At 33.0% G+C, this 27,432-nt stretch overlaps 1 protein-coding gene across 6 annotated transcripts in view; it reads right to left on the reverse strand.

The window, feature by feature from the left end:
* The window catches only part of Trpm (transient receptor potential cation channel, subfamily M), a 91,396-nt gene that overhangs the window by 29,555 nt on the left and 34,409 nt on the right, over positions 1 to 27,432 (reverse strand). For 5 of the 6 annotated variants that reach the window (XM_065362635.1, XM_065362637.1, XM_065362640.1 and 2 more), the window contains 11 exons: positions 24,473 to 24,653; positions 23,168 to 23,381; positions 20,022 to 20,181; positions 12,010 to 12,146; positions 11,540 to 11,696; positions 7,699 to 7,846; positions 4,847 to 5,036; positions 4,631 to 4,761; positions 4,203 to 4,526; positions 3,921 to 4,110; positions 3,623 to 3,834 (listed from right to left, as the gene is read on the reverse strand). In XM_065362635.1, coding sequence (XP_065218707.1) covers positions 3,623 to 3,834; positions 3,921 to 4,110; positions 4,203 to 4,526; positions 4,631 to 4,761; positions 4,847 to 5,036; positions 7,699 to 7,846; positions 11,540 to 11,696; positions 12,010 to 12,146; positions 20,022 to 20,181; positions 23,168 to 23,381; positions 24,473 to 24,653 — 2,044 coding nt within the window. Of the gene's footprint in view, positions 1 to 3,622; positions 3,835 to 3,920; positions 4,111 to 4,202; positions 4,527 to 4,630; positions 4,762 to 4,846; positions 5,037 to 7,698; positions 7,847 to 11,539; positions 11,697 to 12,009; positions 12,147 to 20,021; positions 20,182 to 23,167; positions 23,382 to 24,472; positions 24,654 to 27,432 lie in introns of those variants that run through there. The other variant, XM_065362641.1, reaches the window with a different exon arrangement.

Below are 27,432 nucleotides of genomic sequence, written 5' to 3' on the forward strand. Positions count from 1 at the left end.
CGTGGTAATGTTTAAAATCACAATCAAAAATTAACCCAAGAAATTTTAAAATTTTCCAGTCATAATTGAATTATGAACACCCTCGTAAAAAAGAACAATATGAAATATCCAAATATGCTTTATTGAGATTTTATTTGTTTTTTAAATTTATTTCAATGAATTGAAATATTATGCAAATTTAAAATTAATTACGCTATTGTAATACTTGAGAAACTAGTGAATAAATAACTGACCCGAAGTTGATTACGATGTAGATATTTTTTTTATATTTATAAAACTGTTATACTGATATAAATATAATTAATATGTTTTTAATACGTTTTTCAATTCTGAAAAGCCGGTTATCTCACGCTTTTTTGCGTGAGTGTTTTTTTTTTTGCGAAAGCCAATTTTTTGATAACTCGAAAACTAACGACTTTTGCAAAAAAATTTCGAGTCCTTTTTTCTAAAAAAAAAAATAAATAAAAATAAAAATAAGACCAATTTTACGAAAGTTTTGAAATTTTATGCTGTAGAACCTGAGATACTACCTATCTAAAAAAAAAAGTGAAAACATTTTATTTTTCGTCATTTTTTTCAATTTAGCATGTTGGGTTCTACTGCATAAAATTTCAAGATTTTTGCAAAATTAGTCATATTTTTTCATTTTTTACAAAAAAGAACTCTCATAAAATTTTTGCGAATTTCATAGTTTTCGAGTTATAAAAAATACGCTTTCGCAAGAAAATGGCGGACCAGCATCGTACCCCCAGCCATCCTCGTGTTCAGCATTTATTTGAAAACACTTCAATTTATTTTTTCCCAATTTTGGCCCCAGATTATGGAGGAAAAGTGTCCTCAAAAGTTGGCTCCCATTTCGAAGTTTCGTTTTTTTGGTGATTTCACATCTTTCAAAGTTGTTGAAGTCCAAAAACAGTTGTGCCGGAAGCTCTCCCTCCTCCTCTCCCCCCCCCCCCCCCCAATAAAAAAATTCAAATCCCATTTATCAAAAAAGTTTTCATTTCTGAATCAAAATTCTTCCAAATCATTTCCCTTGTTAAAAAAGTATAAATCCTCAAGTTGGATTTTTTTTCAAATTTCTGCTCAGAATCCTTCTAAATAATAATTCTCTTTTCATGAAAAAAACTCCCTCATACCTCCAAACAATATTTTTCAATTTATTTTCCTTTTTCATTTTCACAAATTGTGGACGAATTCACACAAGGGGACCAATCCGAGCCCTGGTACAATCTCACGGAGAGGACTGGGGGAAAGCAACCATTTTTATCAATTTTTTAGGGGGGAGGGGGCTAACATCATCTGAAAAACCCTTCAGGGCGTCCACTCATTTCTGGAAATGATTTTCCCTGACTTTTTCCAGACCAATTTTTCCATTTTCCCAGATCATTTTTTTCCCTTCAATTTTCTATGCTTACCCCACACTTTAAATTAAAGAGGATTGGGGGGGGGGGTGTAATTTTATTTCATAAGCTTCTCTTCGAACTGGATACATCTTTGGATACAAAAAACAGCTAAACTTTGATTATTGACTTTTCTAATTAAAAATAAATAAATAAATAAATAAAACATGCATCAATTTTGGCCAATTGATACAATATTCGTATAACTTATGAATTTTTTTTTTGGTTTTTTGGATTTTTGGAGGCCTTAAAATGTGAAATTTGTCCATTTTAAAATGAGGGCGAGAACTTTTGAAAATTTTCATTTTGAGGTGCCTAAAAACGAGTTTTTTTTTTGAAGCGAAGAGTTTATTTTTTGGTTTTTTAAATTTTAATATTGGAATGATGTTTTTTTTTGAAGGAAGTTACTTTTGAAAAAGAAAAGAAAACAGGCAAGAGCGAAAGCTTCTGAAAATTTGCATTTCGAAAGGCATAAAAACGAGTTTTTTTTATGAGAGGACGATTGAATGATGCTTTTTTTGAAGGAAGTCGACTTTGGAAAAGAAAACAGAACAGGCCCAAGCGAGGGCGAAAGCTCTTGTAAATTTTCATTTCGAGATGCATAAAAACGATGTTTTTTTGGTGAGGAGTTCATTTTTTAGCTCTGAAACTTGATTCATATTATAGAAAAGAAAACAAGCCCGAGCAAAGCGAGGGCAAAAGCTTTTGGAAATCTGTGTTTCGAGAAGTAAAAAATGTTTTCCTTTTATCACAGGTCCTTATCCAAAATTTGCAATTGATCATATAGTGTTTTTCAAAATTCCAGGGATTTTGCGTGAAAATTACGAAATTCCCTGATGACTTTTCCAGATCCACCAAATTCCATGACTTTTCCAGGTTTTTCAGGCTTGTAGACACCCTGCCCTTCATGTAGAACGTAACTCGAAAAAAAAACTAGAAACATTAAAAAATTGAAATCAAAAAAATTTTTTGAAAATTTTCTATTTCTGAAGTTCTGAATAATCTATTTTCCAAGAAAAACACTCCATTAGTCTCGCAAACAATATTTTTGATTTTCCATTCATTTTTTCCAACGGTGGGGGGGGGGGGGGTAGGGGGTATACCAGAGAATCAAGGAAAAACAACTGGAACGTATCAAAAACTGAAAAATTAAAAATTTGTTGGAGGCTCCAGAATGGCTTCAAACTGGTTATGGTAAGAGGGAGCCGGGAGGGGAAATCAAAAATACCTACTTAGAATAAAAACCAAATTTCAAATTTCTACTCAAGATTTTCTCATAAGAAATCAATCATGTTTAGATTTTATTGATGGGAGGAAAGGGGAGGGGAACTGGCGGCTGATTATAAACGAAGAAGAGAAAAATTATTATTCTTGAGTAATTTATTTTAAAAAATTAAAAATAAAAAGAAACTTTCAAGTTCTATTTCGATTTGTGTTCATCAGATTGAAATTTTCTGTTAGTTGGGGGGAATACTTTTCTTTTTCAGAAATAAAATGGCTCGTGCGACTAATTTTTTTTCAATTTTTAATTTTTTTTGAAAATTAAACAGGTTTTAAAAGTATTATGGGACCATCTGAGGTGAACCAAAATTTCCTCATACGTCAGCACTTCAGCAGGACCACGAAAAAAATATGTAAAAACCAAAGTGAGACGAAATAAATTAATTTAAAAAAAAAAAACGATAAAATTTGTTGAAAATCGAAACAGATTTCGAAAAAATTCGCACGTATTAGTACACTTGAACGATCCCGTTCACATAAAAATTTATACGTACCTAATGATCAAAAAATGAGGTCGTGGCCGAGCTATAAAAAAATTTACATTTCTAACACTCGAGTTAACATTGCAGACATAAAAGATAAGAGCTTCGAATTACAAATCAATAACACTTGAAAAATTTAAGGAAAAAACGCTAAATTGCTGTCTGTTTTCCACAATCAATTTTACAGAGAGCGGTGCAACGACATCGCACATTATTTTATTTCGCTAATTTTGCGCCCAATTTAACTAGTCGATAGAGGAAAAAGAAAATTACCCGTCAACTACGAGCATTCGATAGATATGCATAATTTTCCTCACGAGGAAAATATTTAAATCAAGGACGTAGGAATAAATTCCACTCGACAGAATTTCGACCAAGTCGAAAAAACTGCCCACGAGACATTAAAATCTAACCCAACTAACCATAAAGCTGGAGTGAAATGATCCATAATCAACTCACTTTGATGTTGGTATTTTTCCTAGTGCGTAATCCACCCATCCATAAATCAGCGAGAATAATTTGACTACAGGGATGCGAAAGTAACGCTCGATGATTGGCAGCCACAGCTAAACTCAGACACGTTTGCCCACTCCAGTTTTGAAGTTCGCAGGTGAGCAATTGTTGAGTTTGATCGTCGTCTTCTCGGTAACAATAATCCAATAATTCCAACGCTACGAAATAAAAAAAAAATGATAAAAATGTAATTTACGAGCATCATTACTTCATCGTAAGACACGAGAACTTATACCACACCTACCAATATCTTCGAATACTTTTCCGTAACTTCGCAATTCTTCGTAAATTTCTGTTTCCAAGTCATCTTCGGCTGCTTCGTGCGCCATAGCTTTGTATAATTTACACGCGATCAACGCTTTAGCCAAGGCTTCTTCGCCGTGTTGCCACATTAACAAAGCCATCTCTTGTCTTTTCGTTAGCACGGCCCAAATCTGCATAAAATGAAGGGAAATCGGACAATTAGCTTTAATAATACGAAGTGAAATCCTTGGTCGATACTTTGGTATATTTTCTCATCGCTCACCAGCAACTCGTTAAACGGGTAATCGAAAAGTGGTAATTCTTTCGACGTTGGAAGAGTTTCAGCCAGAAGACTCAGAGTTAAGCTGGGGTTACCGTAGTATCGAATAAACGAAGCGCTGCTTCGATGAAAACTATTGGTAGATTTTTTCATAACTTTGGTATAAATTAGACGGAATTTTCTTCTGGTATATTGCGCTCTGTAGGCCCCTCCCATCAACTTGTTGATTACTAGTCCAATATCGTGCAAGGTGTACATGTAACCGCGAGGAATATGTGGACGGACGTCGCGTAAAATGTATCCCAGTGTATTGCTGGGGCCTTGTTTCTGCGAAAGGAAAATCAACATAATTAGTAGACATGAAATAATATAATAAAACATCGAATTGATTTGCACACGTTTTCGCTTATGGTATGTACTTAACTACTTACCGTATTGTACAATTCTTCCAGTCGAGGAATGGTGAGAAATTTTTTCATACTGACTCCATTTTCCAAAAGTAATTTGACGAAATCTATGCGATCGTGTTCGAGTGCCTGCATCATCGCTTCTTCCAAAGCTCCTGCGAATATACGAGTATACTCGATGAAAATACAAATAGTTTTTCCAAATTATCAGCATAAGTCATCTAAAAGAGGTTTACATACCCATAGGCCACTCTTGCCCATAAACGAATATTTCGGAACGAGCAATGTCCACACGATTCCAAGTTAACGCCAAACTCAACTGCTCGGACGGAGACAGGTGTTGACTTTTGAAAAGCGCTGTCAATATGGTTTGATCTAATTCTTGAGCACGTCCTTCGCCATGTTGGTCGCTTATTCTGAATACGGTAATCTGCGAAAAAATAAATAGAATAAAATAGGGTAAAATACTGAAAATCTTTCCAAAAATTTGAAAAAAAATTGCTTGAAAAAAGATATAATACAATTTTGCGAACTCTTGCAGAGTTACACGAAATCTGAACAAAAATTGCCCAAAATTCACGACTATCCTTGGAAATTTGAAAAAAAAATATTGATAAAATAGCAATGAAATTGGATGAAAAGTATTCAAAATACACGAAGAAATGACTTCTGAATCAAAAAATTGTTGAAAATTGAAAAAGAATTGATAAAAAAAAAATGTCATGAAATTTTAATAGAAATGATTCAAAATTCACGAAAAATTTCAATTTGGAAAAAGAAATATTGAAAAACGACTAGGTAAGTAGGTAAAATGAGAAAAAAAAATAACTTGAAAACAACTAGAAAAATTGATGAGAAATTTTTTTTTTAATCGAAATTTTGTACTGCAAGCAAACAAAATTACACAAAACATGAACTAAGTTTGTCCCAAAACTTATGTAAAAAAAATCAAATTTCCAAAAAAAAAAAATTTTTTTGAAAATTTGAAAAAAATTGTGTAAATTTACAGAAAACAAAAAAAACAAAAAATTTATAAAAATAACGAAAAAATAGATAAAAAAGTTTCATATAATTCAACATAATGATTCAAAATGCATGAAAAACTTGAAATTCACGAGACAAAATGACAAAAATTCAACAAGTATAAAATTTTGTAAAAAAAAAAAAAAAAAAAAAAACATTAAAAAGATACAAAAAATTTGAAAATCGTTCGTTATCTTCGCGTAATTTACGTTGCGCAAAAAAGCACGAAATTTTATAAAAAAATTATCAAAGTATGATTGTTAATTTTTCAATATTACAAATTGTAAAAAATTTGTAAAACATGGCTTACAAAAAAAAAGTTGGGTAAAATCAATGAAATTTTGTAAAAATTTGGTAAAAATGATTCAAAACGCACAAAAAAATTTGAAAAATGCAAAAAAATTGATGAAAATGATTGAAATTGGAGTAAAATGACTTAAAATTGACAATAAAACTAGTTTAATGCATAAAAACAGTAAAAAATTGCTTTACAAAAGCATTAAATACCGCAAAATATTGCAAAAGTAAACAAAACATGAACGAAAATAGTTCTTAATTCTCAAAAAATTTTATCAATTGTCAAATAATTATTAAAAATTCCGAAAAAATTGATGAAATATCAAGAAATTTTACCTAAGATAATTCACAATGAACAAAAAAAACACAAACTCTTTGAAAATTAACAATAAAAAAAATCACTGAAATTGGGTGCAAAATGACCTACACGTAAAATCATTCAAAAAGTGTTGAAAAGTAAAAAAAACTACCCAAAATTAGCTAAAAGCAATACGATAATTTTTTCGACTAAAAAAAAAACAAAAAAAACAAAAACACGATGAAAATTCGTCAAATTCTTACTGAAGAAGTTACATAAAAAATGAATCAGTTTCCCAGAATTAAAAAAAAAAATCAGCTCAAAGCACCACATAATTATTGAAAATTTCCAAAGAAGCGATAAAATAAATGGTTCACAAAAAAAAACTTGCCAAAAATTACCAAAAAATCGAAGGAATGAAAAACGAAAAGTGTGCTGAAATTCGCGAGACAAATTTGAAATTTAGGTTAGGTACCAAAAAAAATGGTAAAAAATAATAAAATAGTCACTAGAAATTGTTTCAAAGCAATAAACTATTTGTTGACAATTTAAAAAATTAAACAAAGTATTAAAAAAATACCTCAAAATTGAAAAAAAAATCGTAAATAGAATTTTCAAATAATTTCTGAAAATTACTAAAAAACGACAAAACAAAACCGAAAAAAATGTTGAAAATTCAGAAAAAATTCACTAAATAAGTACGATTACCTAAAATGCATTGAATCATTGATGAATTGATAAAAATTCATGAAGAAAAAATGATGGAAAGTTAGATACTTAAAAGAGCTTAAACTTCAAATGTTTTACAAATTTCCACAAAAATGAATCAAAGTGACCACAAACGATTAGAAAAGTAATACAAAATAATATAGCAAAATTTGCACAAAATGTCAACGGACAACGTCAAAAATTCACGATAACTTTCTAAAATTATTGTCAAGTGATGGTTAAAAACGACGAAAAAAAATTAATTACAAATCATCATCGAAGTAGCTCAAAGTTGAGCAAAAATTGACCTGAATTCACGATAAATTGGCCTAAAGTACTCGTACCTACCTACGTACGAATTGATCGGACATATCACTCGAGCTTACATCAAAGTACAAAAATTTGACCCCCAAAAAATTCGAAAAATGTACTATTAAAAAGGATGAAAAAAAAACCGCCAAAAGAGAAATAATATTCCAAGGGAAAAAAATCACCCGAGCTTCCAAATTTGGGACATAAAAGGAAATTTCGGTACATTGCACAACAAGTATTTCTTCTTCGAGATGAGAAAAAATACAATAAAAAGACGAAGGAAAGAACAAGTGAAGCGACAGGGGAGCAGAAACAACAGAGACTTTCGTTACAAACACAGGTACGTTTACGAACTATGTACGACTACACACCTGTGAACCCTTTGTAATTTCGTATATTTTAATATATAAGGCAACGTCACGCTGAGTCGCATCGCTGCTCGGTACACACTTACCAGGTTTTTTCTTTTCGTGCATTCCAGCAATTCTTGATAAAGGCATTCGGCTTGCTCGACACCCACTTCGAATGTTCTTTGTATAGTATTCAGCAAGTATTCCTTCATATTTTCCAGCACCGTTTGTTCCCCAGATTCGGAAGCGTACCTGAGCGACGTTTAAAAAAAGTACACATAGAGTACATACGTATGCGAAAACCACAGAATAATAAAATCAATGAGCTAAAAAGTACATAGACTGCGGTCTTGGTACGAGGCGATGCGACGGCAATACCTACATTTGTTAAAAATTTCACTCACTCATTTCTGCATTCTCAGAGCAACCCCCCCCCCTTCTTCAAGGGCCATTAGTCCTGGGAAATTAGCATTCCATTCGGAAAAGTGAGGTAGAAAGCTGAATTTTGGTATACCCTCTGAAGAAAAATTTACACCTTTTTAGAATTTCTGATGAAAAATCAAAATTTTTTCAATATTTGAAAAAAAAGACTATCAAAAAACTATAGAAATTTGCAATTTTTTGAATTTTAGGAAAAAATCAAAAGTTTCCTGAAATCTTGACAAAAATTGAGACTTTTTTTTGAAAAAAAAACTCTGAACAAAAAATTAGGACGGTTCGAAAATTGAGACATTTTCGAATTACTGGAAAAAATTAGGACTTTTTCCAAATGTTGGCTAAAAAACCATGGCTTTTTTCAAATTTCTGATAAAAATTGTGACTTAATCATCAAAATTCTGAAAATAATCAGAAGTTTTTGAATCTCTCGCTTAAAAATAAAAATAAAAATTTCCTAAAAACTGGCGAGCCTTAACATTTTTTAGAATTTTTTTCAAACTTTGATAAAAGTTGACCTAGCTAAATAACTATTTTTTTAAACTTCTGAAAAACAATCAAATTGATTTCAGAATCGAGACTTTTTTTTTTTTGAATTTTTGACAAAAACTCAGCATTTTTTAAAAATTGGTCACTCAAAAAGTAAAATTTTTCAAATTTCTGGCAACATGGGGATTTAAAAAAAATTATTTCTTGGCTAGAATTTGTCCTTTTATCAATTTCTGGCAAAAAAAAAAAAAAAACAGGACTTCTTAAAATCTCTGGTTAGAAATTCGAGACTTTTTCGCATTTCTGGCCAAAATCAAGACATTTTTCAAACTATGACTGAAAAATCAATAGTTTTTCTTTCTGATAAAAATCACGACCCTTTTATATCCTGAAAAACAATCAGGACTTTCTTGACTCTGATAAAAACCCGATATTATATTACTTTCCTGGCAAAATTTTTTGACTTTTTTGAAAACTCGACTAAAACTAGGATTTTTTTTTCAATTTCTGACAAAAAAAAGGATTTTTTTAAAATCTCTGGTTAAAAAATGGAAGCTTTTTCGAATTTCTGACAAAAATCAGAACGGTTGGAAAATCGAGACATTTTCGAATTACTGGAAAAAATGAGGACTTTTTCCAAATGTTGGCTAAAAAATCGTGACTTTTTTCTGATTTCTAATAAAAATTGTTATTTATTCATTAAAATCCTGAAAAAAATGAGAAGTTTTCAAATCTCTCGATTAAAAATCAAAATTTTCTAACCTGGCAAATACAAAAAATTTTTTTTAAACTTATGGAAAAAAACAGAATTTTTTCAAACGTTGATAAAAATTTGCCTAGAACACCTTATTCTTTTAAACCTGTGAAAAAAATCAGGTCGATTTTAGAATTGAGACTTTTTTTGAATTTCTGTAAAAAAAATTAGGATTTTTCACCAATTCTGACTAAAAATCGGGACTTTTCCAAAAAAAATTTCTTGGCTAGAAACTGGACTTCTATCAATTTCTGGCAAAAAATGAAGAGACTTCTTGAAATCTCTGGTAGGAAAATCGAGACATTTTCGCATTTCTGGTAAAAATTAGAACTTTTTTCGAGCTAAGTATGGCTGAAAAATCGAGAGTTTTTCTTTCCGACAAAAATCATGACCCCTTTTGCATCCTGAAAAACAATAAGGATTTTCTTGACTCTGGCAAAAAAGCTGAGGCAATATTAACTTTCTGGTAAAAAATCTTGACTTTTTAAATTTTCAATTTTTGGCAAAAAAGCAGGATTTTTTAAAAATTTCTGGTTAGAAAATGTTAACTTTTTCGGATTTCTGGCAAAAATCAGGACGATTGGAAAATCGAGACATTTTCGAATTACTGGAAAAAAATGAGGACTTTTTCCAAAAGTTGGATAAAAAATCGTATCTTTTTTCAGATTTTTAATAAAAGTTGTGACCTATGTATTCATTAAAATCCTGAAAAAATCAGAAGTTTTTACCTAAATCTCTCGCTAAAAATCAAAATTTTGTAACCTGGAAAATACTATAATTTTTTCAAACTTCTGAAAAAAAATCAGACCGATTTCAGAATTGAGACTGTTTTTGAATTTCTGTAAAAAAAAAAAAATAAAGACTTTTCTCCAATTCTGGCAAAAAATCAGGAATTTTTCAAATTTTTGACAAAAATCATAATTTTTTCCAAAATATTGATATGAGAAAATTATAACTTTTTAAAATTTTTGACCCCAACTCGAAACTTTACTCCTTTGAAATCCTGAAGGAAAAAAATCAGGACTTTTTTGACTCCGGCAAAAAACCAATCAATCAATCAATTTCATTTATTTGGCTCAGTTTTCACAACTTTATCACAAAAAGATAACAGGTATAATTGAGCCTCTTTTAAATTTCTGGCAAAAATTTTCAACTTTTACAAAAACTCGACTAAAATTAAGATTTTTTTACCAATTTCTGACAAAAAATCAGGATTATTTTTTAAAGTCTCTGGTCAAAGAATGAAAATTTTCTCGAATTTCTGGCAAAAGTCAGGACTTTTTTCAAGCCCTGACGGAAAAATCGAGAATTTGTCTTTCTGACAAAAATCGTGACTTTTCTCTGAAATGCTGAAAAAAAATCAGGACTTTTTTGACTCCAGCAAAAAACCAAGGCTCTTTCAAATTCCTGGCAAAAAATTTTGACGTTTTTGAAAACTCGACTAAAATGAAGATTATTTTATCAATTTCAGGCCAAAAATCAGGATTTTTTAAAAATCTCTGGTCAGAGAATGAAAACTTTTTCACATTTCTGGCAAAAGTCAGGACTTTTTTCAAACCCTGGCTGAAAAATCGAGAGTTTGTCTTTCTGACAAAAATCATAGAGTCCTTTGAAATCCTGAAAAAAATCAAAACTTTCTCGACTCTGGCAAAAATTTCTGACTTTTTTGAAAACTCGACTAAAATTAAGATTTTTTTCAATTTTTGCAAAAAATCAGAATTTTGAAAAACTCTTGCTAAAAAATGATAACTTTTTCGAATTTCTGGCAAAAATCAGAATACGTTTCATTCGACAATTTTCCATCTAAGATGAATATTTGAGAAGTCACAGGCCAAAAACCAAATGTGGATGGGCTTAGATCCACAATAGGGGAGAAAGCTCATCCCCTAATGCGAAGAGAGGCCTCAAGATTCGTGTTTAGCACATAAAAATAGACCAATATCCCAATAACCCCCTTTTTACGGCTAATTTTCCCACACTGGGTATATTAAAATCGATCGAAAATAGCAATCTAACTTCATTCTGCGCAAATTACATCCCCATTAACCTACCTACTCTCAAACTACCAGGATTCCAAGTGGTTACTCTCGAGTTGAGTAAATACGCATAAAACGAAACTGGGCACTCAACTCCAACAGTAAAAAGGTACCTACTGTAGCTCTCCGCACCCGGTCGCACGCTCTCGCACCCTGACAGCCTACGTTGTATTATTAAACAGCCAAGAACAACTGACTATGAAAGCTACAAGTGAGGTGAATTCAGCGTACTTATGAGTGAAAGCAATCAAATCGGCAGCTCTTCCCGAGCCGTCGCATACGACGACAGGTACAGGCGGTGTATCGGTGACGTATTCGAGCACTGCTCTGATAGTGTTGGTTCCGCCTTCGATAACAAGACAGACGACCGGTGTACTGCAATGCGTGCCTGCGCATATACGCTTCAATGTAGCACCAACTTACACGCATATTTTAAACTCTTAAAAGTACGTATCTTAATTATGTGAAAAATTCATTAAGTTTCATCCCCAGTCTGCAGACTCTGCACGCAGAATATAGGGATATGTATAATGTACCCTACGTCGTAGGTAACATCGATCGCAGCAACGTTAACGAGAAGCACGAAGCGTGTCTCAGGTCAGCGAGGATACATAATAAGGATGAAATGAGACGTGTAGGTAAAACATTAACATAACGACGACGAGAGGCAGAGGCTTCAAAAAATAAGCAAGCTCACCAACCTGGATGCAGCTTCTGAATAGAAATATATTTCTCCAATTTTCTGCGTAGAATAATTTCGGCGCCGTATCTTCCAGAAGTTCCATTATCCACCAATAAAAAATACGCGTGTCGGTTGTTCAAAACTGCCAATTTCGACCTGTGTGCAACATAAAACGCAGAATTTAAGTTTCTACTCATAGCTATAGAATGTAGGTAATCAGGTGATTAGTGCGAACTGCGTATTTAAAGGTAAGATAAAAAGTAAACGAGCAGTAAAGTAAATAAAAGCGAGTAAATTGACAAGTCGCTGTCAACTCTTTACTTTCTATATTTTTGTGCAGGTGAAACCAACAAAGCGCAGCTAAAATAAACCTACTCGTATTAAAGGTACGTGAACTAGGTACAACGAAAATACATTTAAGGAATTACACGCTAATATTACCTACTAGCCATATTGGATATCAATAGGCATATACTACTTAAAATGAAATCGAAGCGAGTGATTTCAAAGTACGTCATAGAGGCAAGCTCGTCCCCAAATCCATATTCATCAGGAGGGAGAGGAAGAAGGCCGAGAAAGGGATTTATTAAACTGAATTTTTCTTCTTTGAAGAAAACAGAGGAATAAGACCAACTTGAAGATATAAGGGTTCAATGGCAACAAGTCACCTCTCACAAACCTGACGCCGTTTCTCGAAAATTGATAAATTATAGTCTCGTTACCTATCTGTTCATTAATACTTCCAGAATTTTCCAAAAAAAATGCAGGTCGATGAATTTAAATTTATTTTTTGAATTTTGGAGCACATACCTAACCCCCTTCTTACCTTTGATCCTCTGGGACAGCTTTTTTTTCAAAAGGGACATCCTAAGGAACATTTTAAAGCAAAATTTCAACTTAAACACACTATTAAGTCGATTGCTGGTGAGTTTAAGTCATTTTGGAGTCTCCAGCGACGTTTTGAAAATTCTTGGAGCCTCCAGTAGAATTTTTAAAACTTGAAATTCCCATCAAATAAATTAAATACGCCATGAAGTCGACTTCAGGTAGAATTTGAGTCCTTTCGAAGCTTCCAGCGACTTTTTGAAAATTACTGGAGCCTCCAGTAGATTTTTCAATCACAAAATTTCACCAAACTGAGCTGCAAATCTGAAATTTTTCTCTGCACTCCAATTTAAACACGGTATTAGGTTCATTGCTGGTGAGTTTAAGTCATTTTGGAGTCTCCAGCGACGTTTTGAAAATTCTTGGAGCCGCCAGTAGAATTTTTAAAACTTGAAATTCCCATCAAATAAAATTCAATACGCCATGAAGTCGACATCAGCTAGAATTTGAGTCCTTTCGAAGCTTCCAGCGACTTTTTGAAAATGACTGGAGCCTCCAGTAGATTTTTCAATCATAAAATTTCACCAAACTGAGCTGGAAATCTGAAATTTTTCTCTGCACTCCAATTTAAACACGCTTCCAAGTCGACTTCTGGGGAGTTTAAGTCATTTATGAGTCTCCAGCGACTTTTTGAAAATTCTTGGAGCCTCCAGTAGAATTTTTGAAACTTGAAATTTCCACAAAATTTCATCAAATAATTCAATACCTTATGAAGTCGATTGAAGGCAGAATTTGAGTCCTTTTGTTGCTTCCAGCGACTTTTTGGAAATTATGTACTGGAGCCTCCAGTAGATTTTTCAATCACAAAATTTTACCAAACAGAGCTGGAAATCTGAAATTATTCTCTGCACTCCAATTTCAACACGCTTCCAAGTCGACTTCTGTTGAGTTTAAGTCATTTAGGAGCCTCCAGCGAGTTTTTGGAAATTACTGGAGCCTCCAGTAGATTTTTCGATCACAAAATTTTACCAAACAGAGCTGGAAATCTGAAATTTTTCTCCGCACTCCAATTTCAACACGCTATCAAGTCGACTTCTGGGGGAGTTTAAGTAATTTTTTGGAGCCTCCAGCGACTTTTTGGAAATTACTGGAGCCTCCAGTAGATTTTTCAATCTTAAAATTTGACCAAACAGAGCTGGAAATCTGAAATTTTTCTCTGCACTCCAATTCCAACACGCTATCAAGTCGACTGCTGGGGAGTTCAAGTCATTTTGGAGCCTCCAGTGACTTTTTGGAAATTACTGGAGCCTCCAGTAGATTTTTCATTGCTCAAAATTTCCACAAAAGTTTACCAACAGAGCTGTAAATTCACTCTGCACTCTGCACTCCAATTTCAATACGCTATCAAGTCGACTGCGAGTAGGTTCAAGTCATTTTGGACTTTGGAGCCTCCAGTGGTGTTTTTTAGAAACTTTTGTTTTTCAAAAAATGCCTCAAAATCTGTACAAATTAACTTTATCACGTATTATGCAGAGTGAATTTCAGCTTTCCGACTCTACTGATGAAATTTTGTGGAAATTTCAAGTTTCAAAAATCTGCTAGAGGCTCCAGTAATTTTCAAAAAGTTGCTGGAGACTCCAAAACGACTTGAAATCAACTTGCAGTCGACTTTATAGCATATTCAAATTAGTTTACAGAATAAAATTCGGCTTTCCAACTACATTCTATGAAATTTTTGGAAATTTCCAGTTTCAAAAATCTACTGGAGGCTCCAAGAATTTTCAAAACACCCCTAGAGACTTCAAAATGACTCAAACTCACCAGAAATCGACTTAATAGAGTGTTTAAGTTGAAGTGCAGCGTAAATTTCGGATATCCAACTTCATTTTTGATGAGATTTTGTGGAAATTTCAAGTTTCAAAAATCTACTGGAGGCTCCAGATCCAGAACTGCTCAAAACGGTTTGAAACCGTTTCCAATCGATTTGGCAGGTCGAAAATAGGATCTATCCTAACTTTCAGCTTTCTAGAGCAATTTGATGAAATTTTGATTTTTTTTCTCAATTTTGGCTTGACATTTGATTTTTAAAAATTCACCAAAAATCAAAAAATGCATTCGAGCACTTAAAATTTCAACTGGTGATGAATTTTTGCATGCTCTTTAGATCTAGTGTTGTCCAGTTCAAAAAATTTCGTGCGAGTCCTATGTTGGAAAGCAAAATCTACGATTGCAGCTGACATGTCAATCGAAATGACGTCATTTTGTTATTAAGGCCAACTTTTTGTAGGTCAGTTTGGTTCAAAATGTTCCTTGGGATGTCCCCTTTAAGAAAAAACTGAACCCAGAGGATCGGGGGGGGGGTGCAATTATTCCATTTGTCATAATTATGTCGGACTAATATGGATCACTCAAGGATCTGGGGGAACACGTCCAATATTATTTCAACGCTCAAACCGATCACAGGAAGCATTAGCAAAGAGTTACTAGGTCTCAAATGGCAGAGATGGAAATAATTAGAGCAGGTTATAGGAAACATAAATGTACGTATAACATACACGTCTCTACGACAAAATAGAAGTAAAATCGAAGCCCTTCAATATTTTACGAGTACTTATTAGGTTTATGTTATATGCTCATTGCTCTCTAATCTACAATATACTGCCACTTAAGGCCTACGTATACGAGAAGATACCTAAGTTACACAATGAATAGGTAAGTCAATAAACGAAGTGAATTTACCTTATTACTTCAATACTAATTCCCGCGTATTAATTTATTATTATTAGGATATGTATTTTTTTTTATAATTACGTATTGTTGATATAATAAAACCGAAGCGGAAGCCGAAACCGAACCCGAACCAAAAACAAAACAGAAATACACACAACATACATCACACGGGGTTTACTTCAGTTTCAAGCGGTGTGATGCGTAGGAAGGATACATCTCGCCAATTTGGAAACTTCGCTGAGTATTTTGTTTCAATTTTCCAGAAAATTCTGTTTTTTTTTTTTGGTTCCAAGTTTCGTACCAAGTTTTTTCCAAAAATTGAAATATTTCTTATATATTTTTAATAACAAGTAGGTATATAGTAGAGGTAGAAGCAAGTTTCCGGTGGGCGAGAGGTTTCCTTTAATTCTGCGCACGCATATCGTTATTAAAATTAATCGGTAGGTAGATAGGTTACGGTAAATTTAAAATTTCACGTATGTATGTACAGCAAAGATATATAAGAAATCAAATACGTCAGCATTAAGCATGCACATATCGAATAGGTTTGACATTTTGCGACATGTTCGATCGAGTCACATACACATAGGTTGAGTAATACGTGTCAACTGTTAACAGCGAGTCGAAATTTTTTAGGTCGAGAGAGATGAAGTTTAGGTATGTCTCTATTTTACACATTTTCACAAAATTTAAATTTTATAGGTAGTGAAAAATCAACAGTATGGTTGAGAATTTAATTGACCACCTACACAGTGTGTTCTACGTCCTGGTTTTTTGAAAGAAATTTTTTTTAATATTTGAACGGGGAGCGGAGGGAGGAGCACGGAGGGATCATATCCGAAAATATGAATTGCAATAAAACTCAAACTCAGCACTCTCAAAACCCAGCAAGAAAACAACGTGTCAAAAATCATTCTATAACAGAGCCGGATTCAAATTTGCCCATTTTTGGATCAAACAAAAAAAGAGAGCAATGCATTTTAAAATTTTGTTGAATTTTCAAACTTTCATGGAAATCAAACTGAAATTTGGTTCATACCTCACTTTTGAATTTTCAAATCGATCGGAGGTGGTTTTGAGCGTTTTTAGAGCTTCCAGCAGATTTTTACGTATGTATTTTGGTTCTTTCAACGACAATTTTCCAAAACTGCAGAGTGTACAATCTAAAAGTATGCTGGAGGATGTTCTAAAAATACTTATTTGAAAGTTGAAACTAATCATAAATCCTTCGAGAGATTAAAAATTGAGACATTCAATGAGAATAGTTACAATGTGAAATCCAGAACGTCAACCTTTCACCTTGTTTTCGTTTTTTAGCTAAAAAAAATCAAGAAAATGATACCTAGGTATCACTTTTATTATTTTTTTCAATACTTAATTGCACCACTCTTCAATTTTTGAAATTCGTCTTATATATTTTCAAATTTAGAGCTCGTAACTACTCAATTTCTTACAAACAAAAAAAAAGTTACTTTACAATAACTAAAAAAGCTCAAAATGTAAGGTGTAACCAAAAAAGTAACGTAGAAAACAAACAAAAATCACAAAAAAGTTACGTTTCAATAATAAGTAAATAATGTAAAAAAAAAAAGGCTTTTTGAAAATTTTGGAGATAAAAGTGATCATTTCTGGAAATTTATTCAGGCAAAAAGCAAGATTTTGACAATTTCAACAAAGGGCAGAGCTTTCTTTGGCAACTTTTTGAAAAAATTGGGACCTTTTGGAATTTTTTGCAAAAAAATGACAATTTCTTGATAATTTTTTTTGTAAAAGAGTGAAATTTTTTGGTAAATTTCAACATTTTTAGGGGAAAATGCAAGATTTTTTAGCGAATACATTTTTTTTTTTTTTTGAAAAAGTGATACTTTAGCAAATTTTTTGTAAAAAATTACTGTTTTTGGAGGGGAGGGGGGGCGAGGAAGCACATTGACAAAAAGCAAGGCTTTGACAATTTTAACAAAAAAACAAGGGTTTTTCGCAATTATTCCGCAATTTGAGGCATACAAGTGAGAATTTGTTGCATTTTCTGGCGAAAAAGACACTTTAGAGCAATTTTGGAAGAAATTGAGACTTTTTAAAAATTTTTTGCAAAAAAAACACGATTAATTTTTTAGTAATTTTTTTGGTAAAAGGAAAAAAATGTCAGTCTTTTCGACAATTTTTGACATTTTTAGAAAAAAAAGCATGAAAAATATGAGACTTTTTTGAAATTTTTTGTCAGTTTGTCAAAAAAGTTATTTTTTTTTAAAAAAGAAATGTTGACAAAGGCGAGACCTTGCAATTTCAGTAAAAAAATAAGGGTTTTGGGAAATTTTTGGAAAAAAAAGTGAAACGTTTGAATTTTTTACACACAAGCGACAATTATTAGCAATTCTTGGCAAGACACAATATTTTCGGGAGGGGAGGCTAAGGGTGTTTTGAGGGGTCAAATCCAAAAAAAAAAAGAACGAATGTTTGAACTGGACATCTTCAAAAAGCATAAAAACAACGGACCAGTCGGATCAAAAATTCGAACATAATGTCTTGAAATTTCTAATTTTTTCAAATTTTCAAATAGTAGCTTTCAATTTTTACACTCATCATTAAAAATTCAAACTTTCAACTTGAAAGCTCGATTTTTGGTGTTCAGATTTCAATTGCGAATTTTTAAAAATCATGAATTTGATGTGGGTCAAAAAATGGGAAAACCCAGAATTTCTCCAAATTGACCTAGATAGCAGGAATTTTTCGTGCGCCTTTTTAATCATCGGTTTTAAATCCTTTTTAGCAGCTCTGGAGCCTCCTGAAAATTTTTAAAAATCGAATGGAGGGTCCATTGGAGACACCTGTGAGCCATTCTGAAACCTCCAGCTATATTTTAGAAGTTTCAGATTTTCACAAAATGCCGGAAAATCTGTTTAAATAAACTTTCTAACACATATAAACGTACATATTTGCTGAAGCAAAAGTTGAATCGGGTGGATTTGAATTTTTTTTTCAAAAAGTTGCTGGAGGCTCCAAAACCGGCTCGAAACTATCTTGAATTGCCTCAGCATGTTGAAATTGGAGTACCTAAAAAGCAAAATTTCAGCATACCCGTTTTATTGGGTAACATTTCGTGAAAATTTCAATTTTCAAAATTCCGCTGGAGGCTCCAGAACTGCTCAAAACCGTTCGAAACAATTTCTAATCCATTCGGGAGATCGAAAACAGGGTAGGTACAAAGTAAATTTCAGCATTCTAGTTTCATTCGATAACATTTTGTAAAAATTTCAATTTTTAAAATTTCGCTGGAGGCTCCAGAACTGCTCAAAACGGTTCGAAAAAATTTCTAATCCATTCGGGAGATCGAAAACAGGGTAGGTACAAAGTAAATTTCAGCATTTCAGCTTCATTGGATAACATTTTGTGGAAATTTCAATTTTCAAAATTCCGCTGGAGGCTCCAGAACTGCTCAAAACGGTTCGAAACAATTTCTAATCCATTCGGGAGATCGAAAATAGGGTACATACCAAATTACAGCTTTCTAAATCAATTTCGTGAAATTCCAATTTTTTCCCTCATTTTTAGCCCTTTGATTCCAGAAATTCATCAAAAGGAAACCACATTTCACGAATCATTTCAATTTTAATTTTTTTTTGACTTTTTGGTCAGGTTCAAGGGCATTATGCGGAGGGGGGTTCGGATTGAAAAAAATGAACCTATATTCGAACTCAGCGTCTCCGAATTAATTAAAATCGACATGCCACTCAACTTCCAATTTTTTTTCCAATTTTCGACCAAAACTGAGGGCTCTTGAGCCCTTAAAAATATTGAAATCTCATTTCGAAAATTAATTCACTAAAAAAAGGGCGCTAAAACAGATCTTCGCAGTAATTTTTTTCACAATTTTTCGAACCGTAGCTTCAACTTTTATACTCGTAGCGAAAAAACTAAACTTCCACCTCGTCGAAAGTTCGATTCGAACTTTTAAACTTTTAATTACGTATTGATTTCGAATCCCTTATTAATTATTTTCTTTAAAACTCCGCCAACAGATTTCCTCCGACGAGTTCAATCAGTCTGCATGAATTACTCTTAAAAATTCATCAAATCGTAAACTCGTAAAAAAAATTACTCGCTTCCCTCTTCCTCTCCTTCGTGCCACCGAACGAATAGAGTAATTGATTCGCTGGACCATTCAGGGGGTAGAGAACTCATTAAAAACCACTTGAGAGCGAAATTCTCCATACAAAACGGGTGCTCGATGCGCTGCACGATGTAAGGTATAGTAAGTAAAGTACTCGCGAGGCATACAGATAATGAGGTAGGTAAATGTACATTGTACACTATATATGAGTATAATCAATAACTCTGGGAAGATTGCTTTTTGCTAGCTATGTAGACGTACGAGTAGGTACACATATGTGGTAGTAGTAGTAAATAAGTAGCTAAGGTACATCGGAATACGAGTATAAAACGAAGGATACACGACGTATAGTATAAAGAGGTAAGTACCTGGGTAAAGAAATGGAATGATACGGCGCATCCTTATTGTGTCCAATTAGTTCGTGGTTGTTTTCTACAATTCCCCAGGGTGCTATACCAATGCTCACCACTCGACTGCTTCTTTGGGATCTCTCAAGTAACAAGGCATCACCAACTTGGCGCGTTACACCTGACCGACAAAAGTAATAAAAGCGTTTAAGCATTAGGTCATTGACTAATTCGCTAAGTACGTGTCTCATCCTCTACACAGCCATCGCAGATGGAGCACATCGAGTCGAGTCGTCGTCGTTCGCATCTCTTCCAATTCCAATAAAAACGTCATTCGATTTAAATTAAACGAACGTAAATGTAAAAGCTGCTCGCGTTTATACGTTTCCGATAATAATTTATGTTGCCTAAAATTACTATACCAAACTGTTTCGACTCAACTTCGTTACTTTACAAGCTCCTCTTTCCTCTCTCGAGCCAACATAAATGACACGCTTGATTACATCTTATTAATCTTTCAACCTCCACAGAGAGAGAGAGGCGTTCGAAGAAGAAGACACAGCAAAATACACAATATGTAAAGCAACATTCGACTACGTACAAACAGTATAGCGACAGTAGAACGAGAGAAGAATGTGACTATAGAACATTCGAAATATACCCTCTTTAGGGAAAGAATAGATAAGTCCATGGTACTAGGTGCTCTATATGTATTAACCCTTAAAGGCCTGGACCAAACTGTAAGTGATTCAAAAAAATGCTTTCAATTTATTGAATAAGACTGACATTAATATCACTTTAATGTGTTGTATGCCCCCTCCCCCTCAAAACCATTTCGTAAATGAGGGGTCAATTTTTTCATTTTTTTGTAAATTACAAAAAGCAAAATACTTAATTGGCCTAAATTTGAGGTAATCTTATATAATCGCATTCCACCCACCTAATTATTGAAAGCAAATCCTTGATGAGCCCCTTCCCATTTTTGGTGGGGCATAAATATGAAAAAGTTGAGGTAAAATACGGGCCAATGTCCTCCATTTTTAATTTTATGAATTTGTTAATATGCTTTCACAAAATATAATCACAAAGGGTATACACAGTGGGATACAGAGCGATTTTTTCATTTTTTGATCAACTAGTTTCGTAAAAGTGGCTAAAACATGAGACACGAGCACATCAAGTACCGCATATGAGAATACACTTCACTTGAAGTAAAAAGTACGACAATTATAAAATGTGTATACAAGCATGCCTCAGCTTTTTTGGGACTTTTTACTTTTAGTTGCACAAATATCTAAAGCTCATCAGAATAAATCTCACACATCATTCGTAATTTGGGTGAAGTGAAATTTTTGTACGATGATGCAGGTTACTCGACTGGAATCATGATTAGTTACAAAAAATAATAACAATATACACCAGAATGCCTGAGCTTTTTCAGAACTTTCAGCTGTCAGCTTCTCATACCTCTAAAGCACAAATGAATAAATTTCACACTTCATTCGTAATTAATTTGGATAGCGTGTAATTTTGGTATAATGATGCCATTTACTCGACAAAGACATTAGGCCAATTGTAAGGGAATCATGATTAGATACGAAAAGTAATAACTGTATATACAAGAATGCCTGAGTTTTTTCAGAACATTGAGGTGTCAGCTACTCTCACCTCTAAAGCACATCTGTATAAATTTCACATTTCATTCGTAATTAATTTGGATAGTGAAATTTCTGTATGATGATGCAGCTTCCTGCTTCCTCCACTACAAGATTGGGCACAACATAAAGGAATCATGATTAGTTACAATAATTATAAACTATAAATACAAGAATGCTTGAGCTTTTTCAGAACTTTGAGCTGCCAGCTACTCTCACCTCTAAAGCACATCTGTATAAATTTCACACATCATTCGTAATTAATTTGGATAGTAAAATTTCTGTATGAGAATGTTGTGCCCAATCTTGTGGAAGAAGAAGCTGCATCATCATACAGAAATTTCACTATCCAAATGAATTACAAATGATGTGTGAAATTTATTCATTTGTGCTTTAGAGGTATGAGAAGCTGACAGCTGAAAGTTCTGAAAAAGCTCAGGCATTCTGGTGTATATTGTTATTATTTTTTGTAACTAATCATGATTCCAGTCGAGTAACCTGCATCATCGTACAAAAATTTCACTTCACCCAAATTACGAATGATGTGTGAGATTTATTCTGATGAGCTTTAGATATTTGTGCAACTAAAAGTAAAAAGTCCCAAAAAAGCTGAGGCATGCTTGTATACACATTTTATAATTGTCGTACTTTTTACTTCAAGTGAAGTGTATTCTCATATGCGGTACTTGATGTGCTCGTGTCTCATGTTTTAGCCACTTTTACGAAACTAGTTGATCAAAAAATGAAAAAATCGCTCTGTATCCCACTGTGTATACCCTTTGTGATTATATTTTGTGAAAGCATATTAACAAATTCATAAAATTAAAAATGGAGGACATTGGCCCGTATTTTACCTCAACTTTTTCATATTTATGCCCCACCAAAAATGGGAAGGGGCTCATCAAGGATTTGCTTTCAATAATTAGGTGGGTGGAATGCGATTATATAAGATTACCTCAAATTTAGGCCAATTAAGTATTTTGCTTTTTCGTAATTTACAGAAAAATGAAAAAATTGACCCCTCATTTACGAAATGGTTTTGAGGGGGAGGGGGCATACAACACATCAAAGTGATATTAATGTCAGTCTTATTCAATAAATTGAAAGCATTTTTTTGAATCACTTACAGTTTGATCCAGGCCTTTAAGCTTCCTTTATAGTGGCCGTAGAATTTTTCTACAGAAAAGACAAATGTGTACATTCAAATGGAAACATTTATACTGGCTGTGGAATTTTATCAATTTTCTATGGAAAAGTCAAAATTTTTTAACTTTTCCATAGAAAAGTGATGAATGAGATGAAGATTGAAAACTTTTTATTAAAGTGAATAATCATCAGAATTTATAAGAAATGTTATTATTTTACAAGTTTAGAGGTTCAAAAGTGCTTAAAATTGAGTTTGAAAAAATTCCACGATTTTCTGTAGAAATTTTCTATTGCCAGCTTATCGCCACTATAAAGGAAGCTTTAAGGGTTAAGGTACGTTATGATAAATTAACCCAACCTACGCACCAGTATTGGTTCCGCCGGTGAATATCCAAGCGCCGGTTGTTTTGGCTGCTTTTAGCAAACCCTTTCGCAGAATTTTCTTCAATTTCGGCTGCAGCTCGAAATTCGCTTTGCCACCTTGTACGGTAATCAATAATTTCGGCAATTCTAGCGTCCATTCTCGCGTGAATAGCTGTAAAATCAATTCCGGTCTCGAATCGTAGGCCAGTCTCACGTACTGAAAAGAGAAAATCAAAATTTTATTACTGCGAAGGGGCGATATCGCGTATTACACGAGTACCTATATTCAACATGTGTTTTTTATAGCATCAGCATCTCGCGCCGTACATTGTATGCTAATATAACGGGCATTAAGTGGTTTACATTATTTTCAGAACAGTTGGTTGGCCAGAGATGTAAAAACAAGGTAAATGGTAAATTATTGGCACAGGTTATATATTGATTAGCATCCAGAATAAATAATAAATTAGGTATCTTTGTACATTGCGAGGTATAAGTACATAAAATCGCCCAAAAACATTGTTGATACGATGAAATGTCCTTGCCCTTCGTACCCTTTTTTTTCTCATTTTTATACGCGGTTATAACATTTTTATTATTTTTCGACATAAAAATAATATACCTACCTATTCGTACACCCATGTTCGGTGTTGTTGATTTTTAACGCGGCGTGTCTTAATTTTTTACGAAGAAAATTGCTTTAAAAACTCGACCCATAAAAATTATATATATTTTCGACGAAATTTTCCCATAAAAGCAACAGCCTCTCTTTCTGTAGGTACAGAAAACTTCGCGAGCTACTGTGAGATGAAAAATGAAGAAAAAGTTTAAGAGCAACTTCAGGTGCTAATAATAGTATGCATTTCAATATTTTGGTATCAGTTTACAGTCACCCACATTTTCGTACGAAACATGATATCTTATAATATTTCTCGCAAATTACCTTACGCTTTTAAGTATGATACCTTTACACTTTGAAAAAGCTGCAGGTGCTCATGCCAACGTATATAAATTACTTTATTACAAAAAAAAAAGATGTAAAATAACGAGGCTAGTTTTTCAAACTCATTTGTCAGACAAAAACGTGATTGAACTTTTAATCGAGACGTAAGGCTATTTGTTTTCTCGAGCAATTATTTATTTACGAGTATTTCTCAAAATGGCATAACGAAACTCAGAAGGGAATTAAAGTTTCTCACTGGCGCGGTTAAGTTATACTACTTGAAAAAAATAATAAGGAAACTAGGACCAAAAATTCTGGCGGTTTTCGAAAGAATAAAATATTCACAGCCGAGAAATTACACTTACTTGTGCTTTGGTTGGATGCGGACCACCTTGGAATTCAATGGTACCATAAGCGTCTGTTGGCGAAGCAACAGTATGACGACTGACACTCCAATTTTCTTGTTGCTCCTGTGAACTGTCGGCATTTTTGTGTTGTTCAACAACTGTGCCGCTGTGCAACGGAAGAGTCAAGCCGCAACAACATCTGAAACAAAATTAACTCCGTTTAATGTACGACAGCTATAGCTATATCGTAAACAGTAAACACTAAACAGCAATTCGCAGTAATGAAACTACATTATCTACATTTGCATAATTGAAGCCTTTATACACAGCTCGTGTTCCATTAAATGCCTGCTGCACGTCGTCGACGTCGTCTTCGTGTCAGATTTAGGAACATTAGACTGATTACGAATAATCAAGAGAAATTCACACCTGTGACCGTTATGAAATTTAGGAGGGCAGCCGCGATTTCAAAAAATTGGAAAATAAATTATCAACCCGGGATTATCAAAGATGAAATTGCATGATAGCCAAATAAAATTTAAAGAGCTGTGAAGGAGCAAAGAGCCTTTCTTAATGAGAGGGTGAAGTTTGGCTGAAGTCTGACTTTGCCCAAAAATAACTTTTAGTTTTTTTATGATGTGAAACCAAGCAAATGAATGTTTTGATCCCTCCTGTCCCTTTCTTCTCCAAATTTATCAACTCCACATGGAAAAATGACACATTTTCTTGTTTACCTTTTTTTTTTTTTTGAACGAGGAAAATTACAAGAAATTGTTGGAAAAATATTGGAGAGGACACAACAGCATTTTTTTTTACCAAACTTTGTTGTACCCAATCTTTTTTCGAAGTCTGAAATTTTATTGATGGCAACATTTTCGAGGCTTGTACTCAATTTTTTCAAAAAAATAAAAATAGCAAGTTGAAACTCCCAAAAGGTGATACTTTGGCACAAGAATGAGCATTTTTTTTTACGATTTTTGACAAAAAAAAAAGCAAGACTGACAATTTAATTAAAAGGCAGAGCTTTTTTTGGTAATTTCTGACTACTCATTATAGCAGGCAACTGAGCAACTTTTCCATTTTTCATTTAAAAAAATGGGACTTGGACAACTTTTGATTTTTTTAAACAAAAAGTAAAACGTTAGTGATTTTTGCAAAAAGTGTAAGTTTTTCAGCAATTGTGAAAAGAAAGTTGAACATTTTCACAGTTTTCATTTTTTTTTTAAAGTGAGATTTATGGGCAACGGTAATTGTTGGCGAAAAAATAAGACTTTCACAATTTCAGCGATAAACACGACTTTTTGGACAGAAACTAGGAATTTTCAGCAAATTATTGACAAACGATATTTTGACAGACTTTTAGGTAGTTTCTGGCAAAAGCGACAACTTCGGCAAATTTTTGGAACAATAAGCGAAACTATTTGAAATTTTTATACAAAAAAAAATAGATTTATGGGCAACGATAATTTTTGGCAAAAAATACGATTTTTACAATTTCAGAAATACATAAGACTTTTTCGAAAGAAAGTAGGGATTTCCAGCAATTATTGACAAAAAACGAGATTTTGACAATTTCAAGGACTTGAAGGTAATTTCAGGCAAAAGCGACTTTCTGACATATTTTTGGGAAAAAAGCGAAACTTTTTTGACAATTTTTGGCAAACACTGAATTTTTTAAGAGAAGCAAAACTTTTTGCTCCTTTTAGCAGTTTTAGCAGAAAGAAAAAGTAAGGTCAGAGCAGTGCTTCTTAACAATTTCTAATAAAAAGTGAAGTTGTACCAACTTTTAGCAAAAAAGAGAGTCGTGATGGAAATTTTTCGTAAAGAAGTGAAAATTTTAGGCAATTTTTGCAATTTCCAATGTGTTGGTTTTCTTTTTCGCATATATTACCTACTTATTAATGATTAAAAACATTTGTACAGCAAGATCATTGATAGAAGGTGTTTTCAATAATTATAATTTCCTGCAAAAAGCAGGATTTAAAAAATTCCAGCAAAAAACATGTTTTTGGGAATTTTTAGCAAAATTAAACTTTGAACAATTTCTGAAAAAAAATTAATTTTTAGGAATTTTTATTTGCAAAAAAGTGACGATTTTTGGCACGAAACGAAATCGCTTGGCAATTTTGAAAAAAGCTTTGAGCAAATTCTGGTAAAAAAGTGAAACTTTGGGAAATTTTTACAAAAAAAGACAGGAATTTCTTGTAAAAAAAGCGACATTTTTTTGAAATTTTTGGCATGAAAAAGGTTCAATCTTTTAACTCTATTCGGTAAAAATCGGGACTTCAACAATTTTAGCTAAAAAAGATGTCTAAAAAAAGTCCCTGACAAAAATCATGACTCTTTCATAACCTATTTTTCACATTTTTACCGAATAACCCCCCCCCCCGCCCCGCACAAAAAAACAAATAACTTGAAACAGCGACGAATTTTCAGTTTTTATTTAAATTAATTTTTCAGATTTTTTGAACAAATTTTTGATTTTTTCATGTTGAATTGTCACCTTTAACGTAATTGTTCAAATACATATTCTATTTTGAATAGTTGTTTTCGAAAACAACGTTAGCTAGATGGAGAATTATTACTTTTAACGTGGTTTTCAGAATATACATAGTAGTAGTACTAGGAACAGTTTTTTGGTAACAACGTTAGCTAAATGGAAAATTGTTACTGTTAAGGTGGTTTTCAAAATAACCATTCTATTTGGGGTAGTTGTTTTAGAAAACAACGTTAGCTAGATGGAGAATTGCTACTCTCAACAAGGTTTTCTGAATATACATTGTATTAGGAACATTTTTCTGGAAACAACGTTCGCTAAATGGAAAATCATTACTCTTAAGGTGGTTTTCAAAATAATCATTCTTTTTGGGGTAGTTGTTTTGGAAAACAACGTTAGCTAGATGTTGAATCGTCACCTTTAACGTGATTTTCAGAATATATAATATTCTATTTTGAGTAGTTGATTTGGATAACAACGT

The sequence above is a fragment of the Planococcus citri genome, chromosome 4 (genome assembly GCF_950023065.1).
Source record: "Planococcus citri chromosome 4, ihPlaCitr1.1, whole genome shotgun sequence".
Classification (NCBI taxonomy): domain Eukaryota; kingdom Metazoa; phylum Arthropoda; class Insecta; order Hemiptera; family Pseudococcidae; genus Planococcus; species Planococcus citri.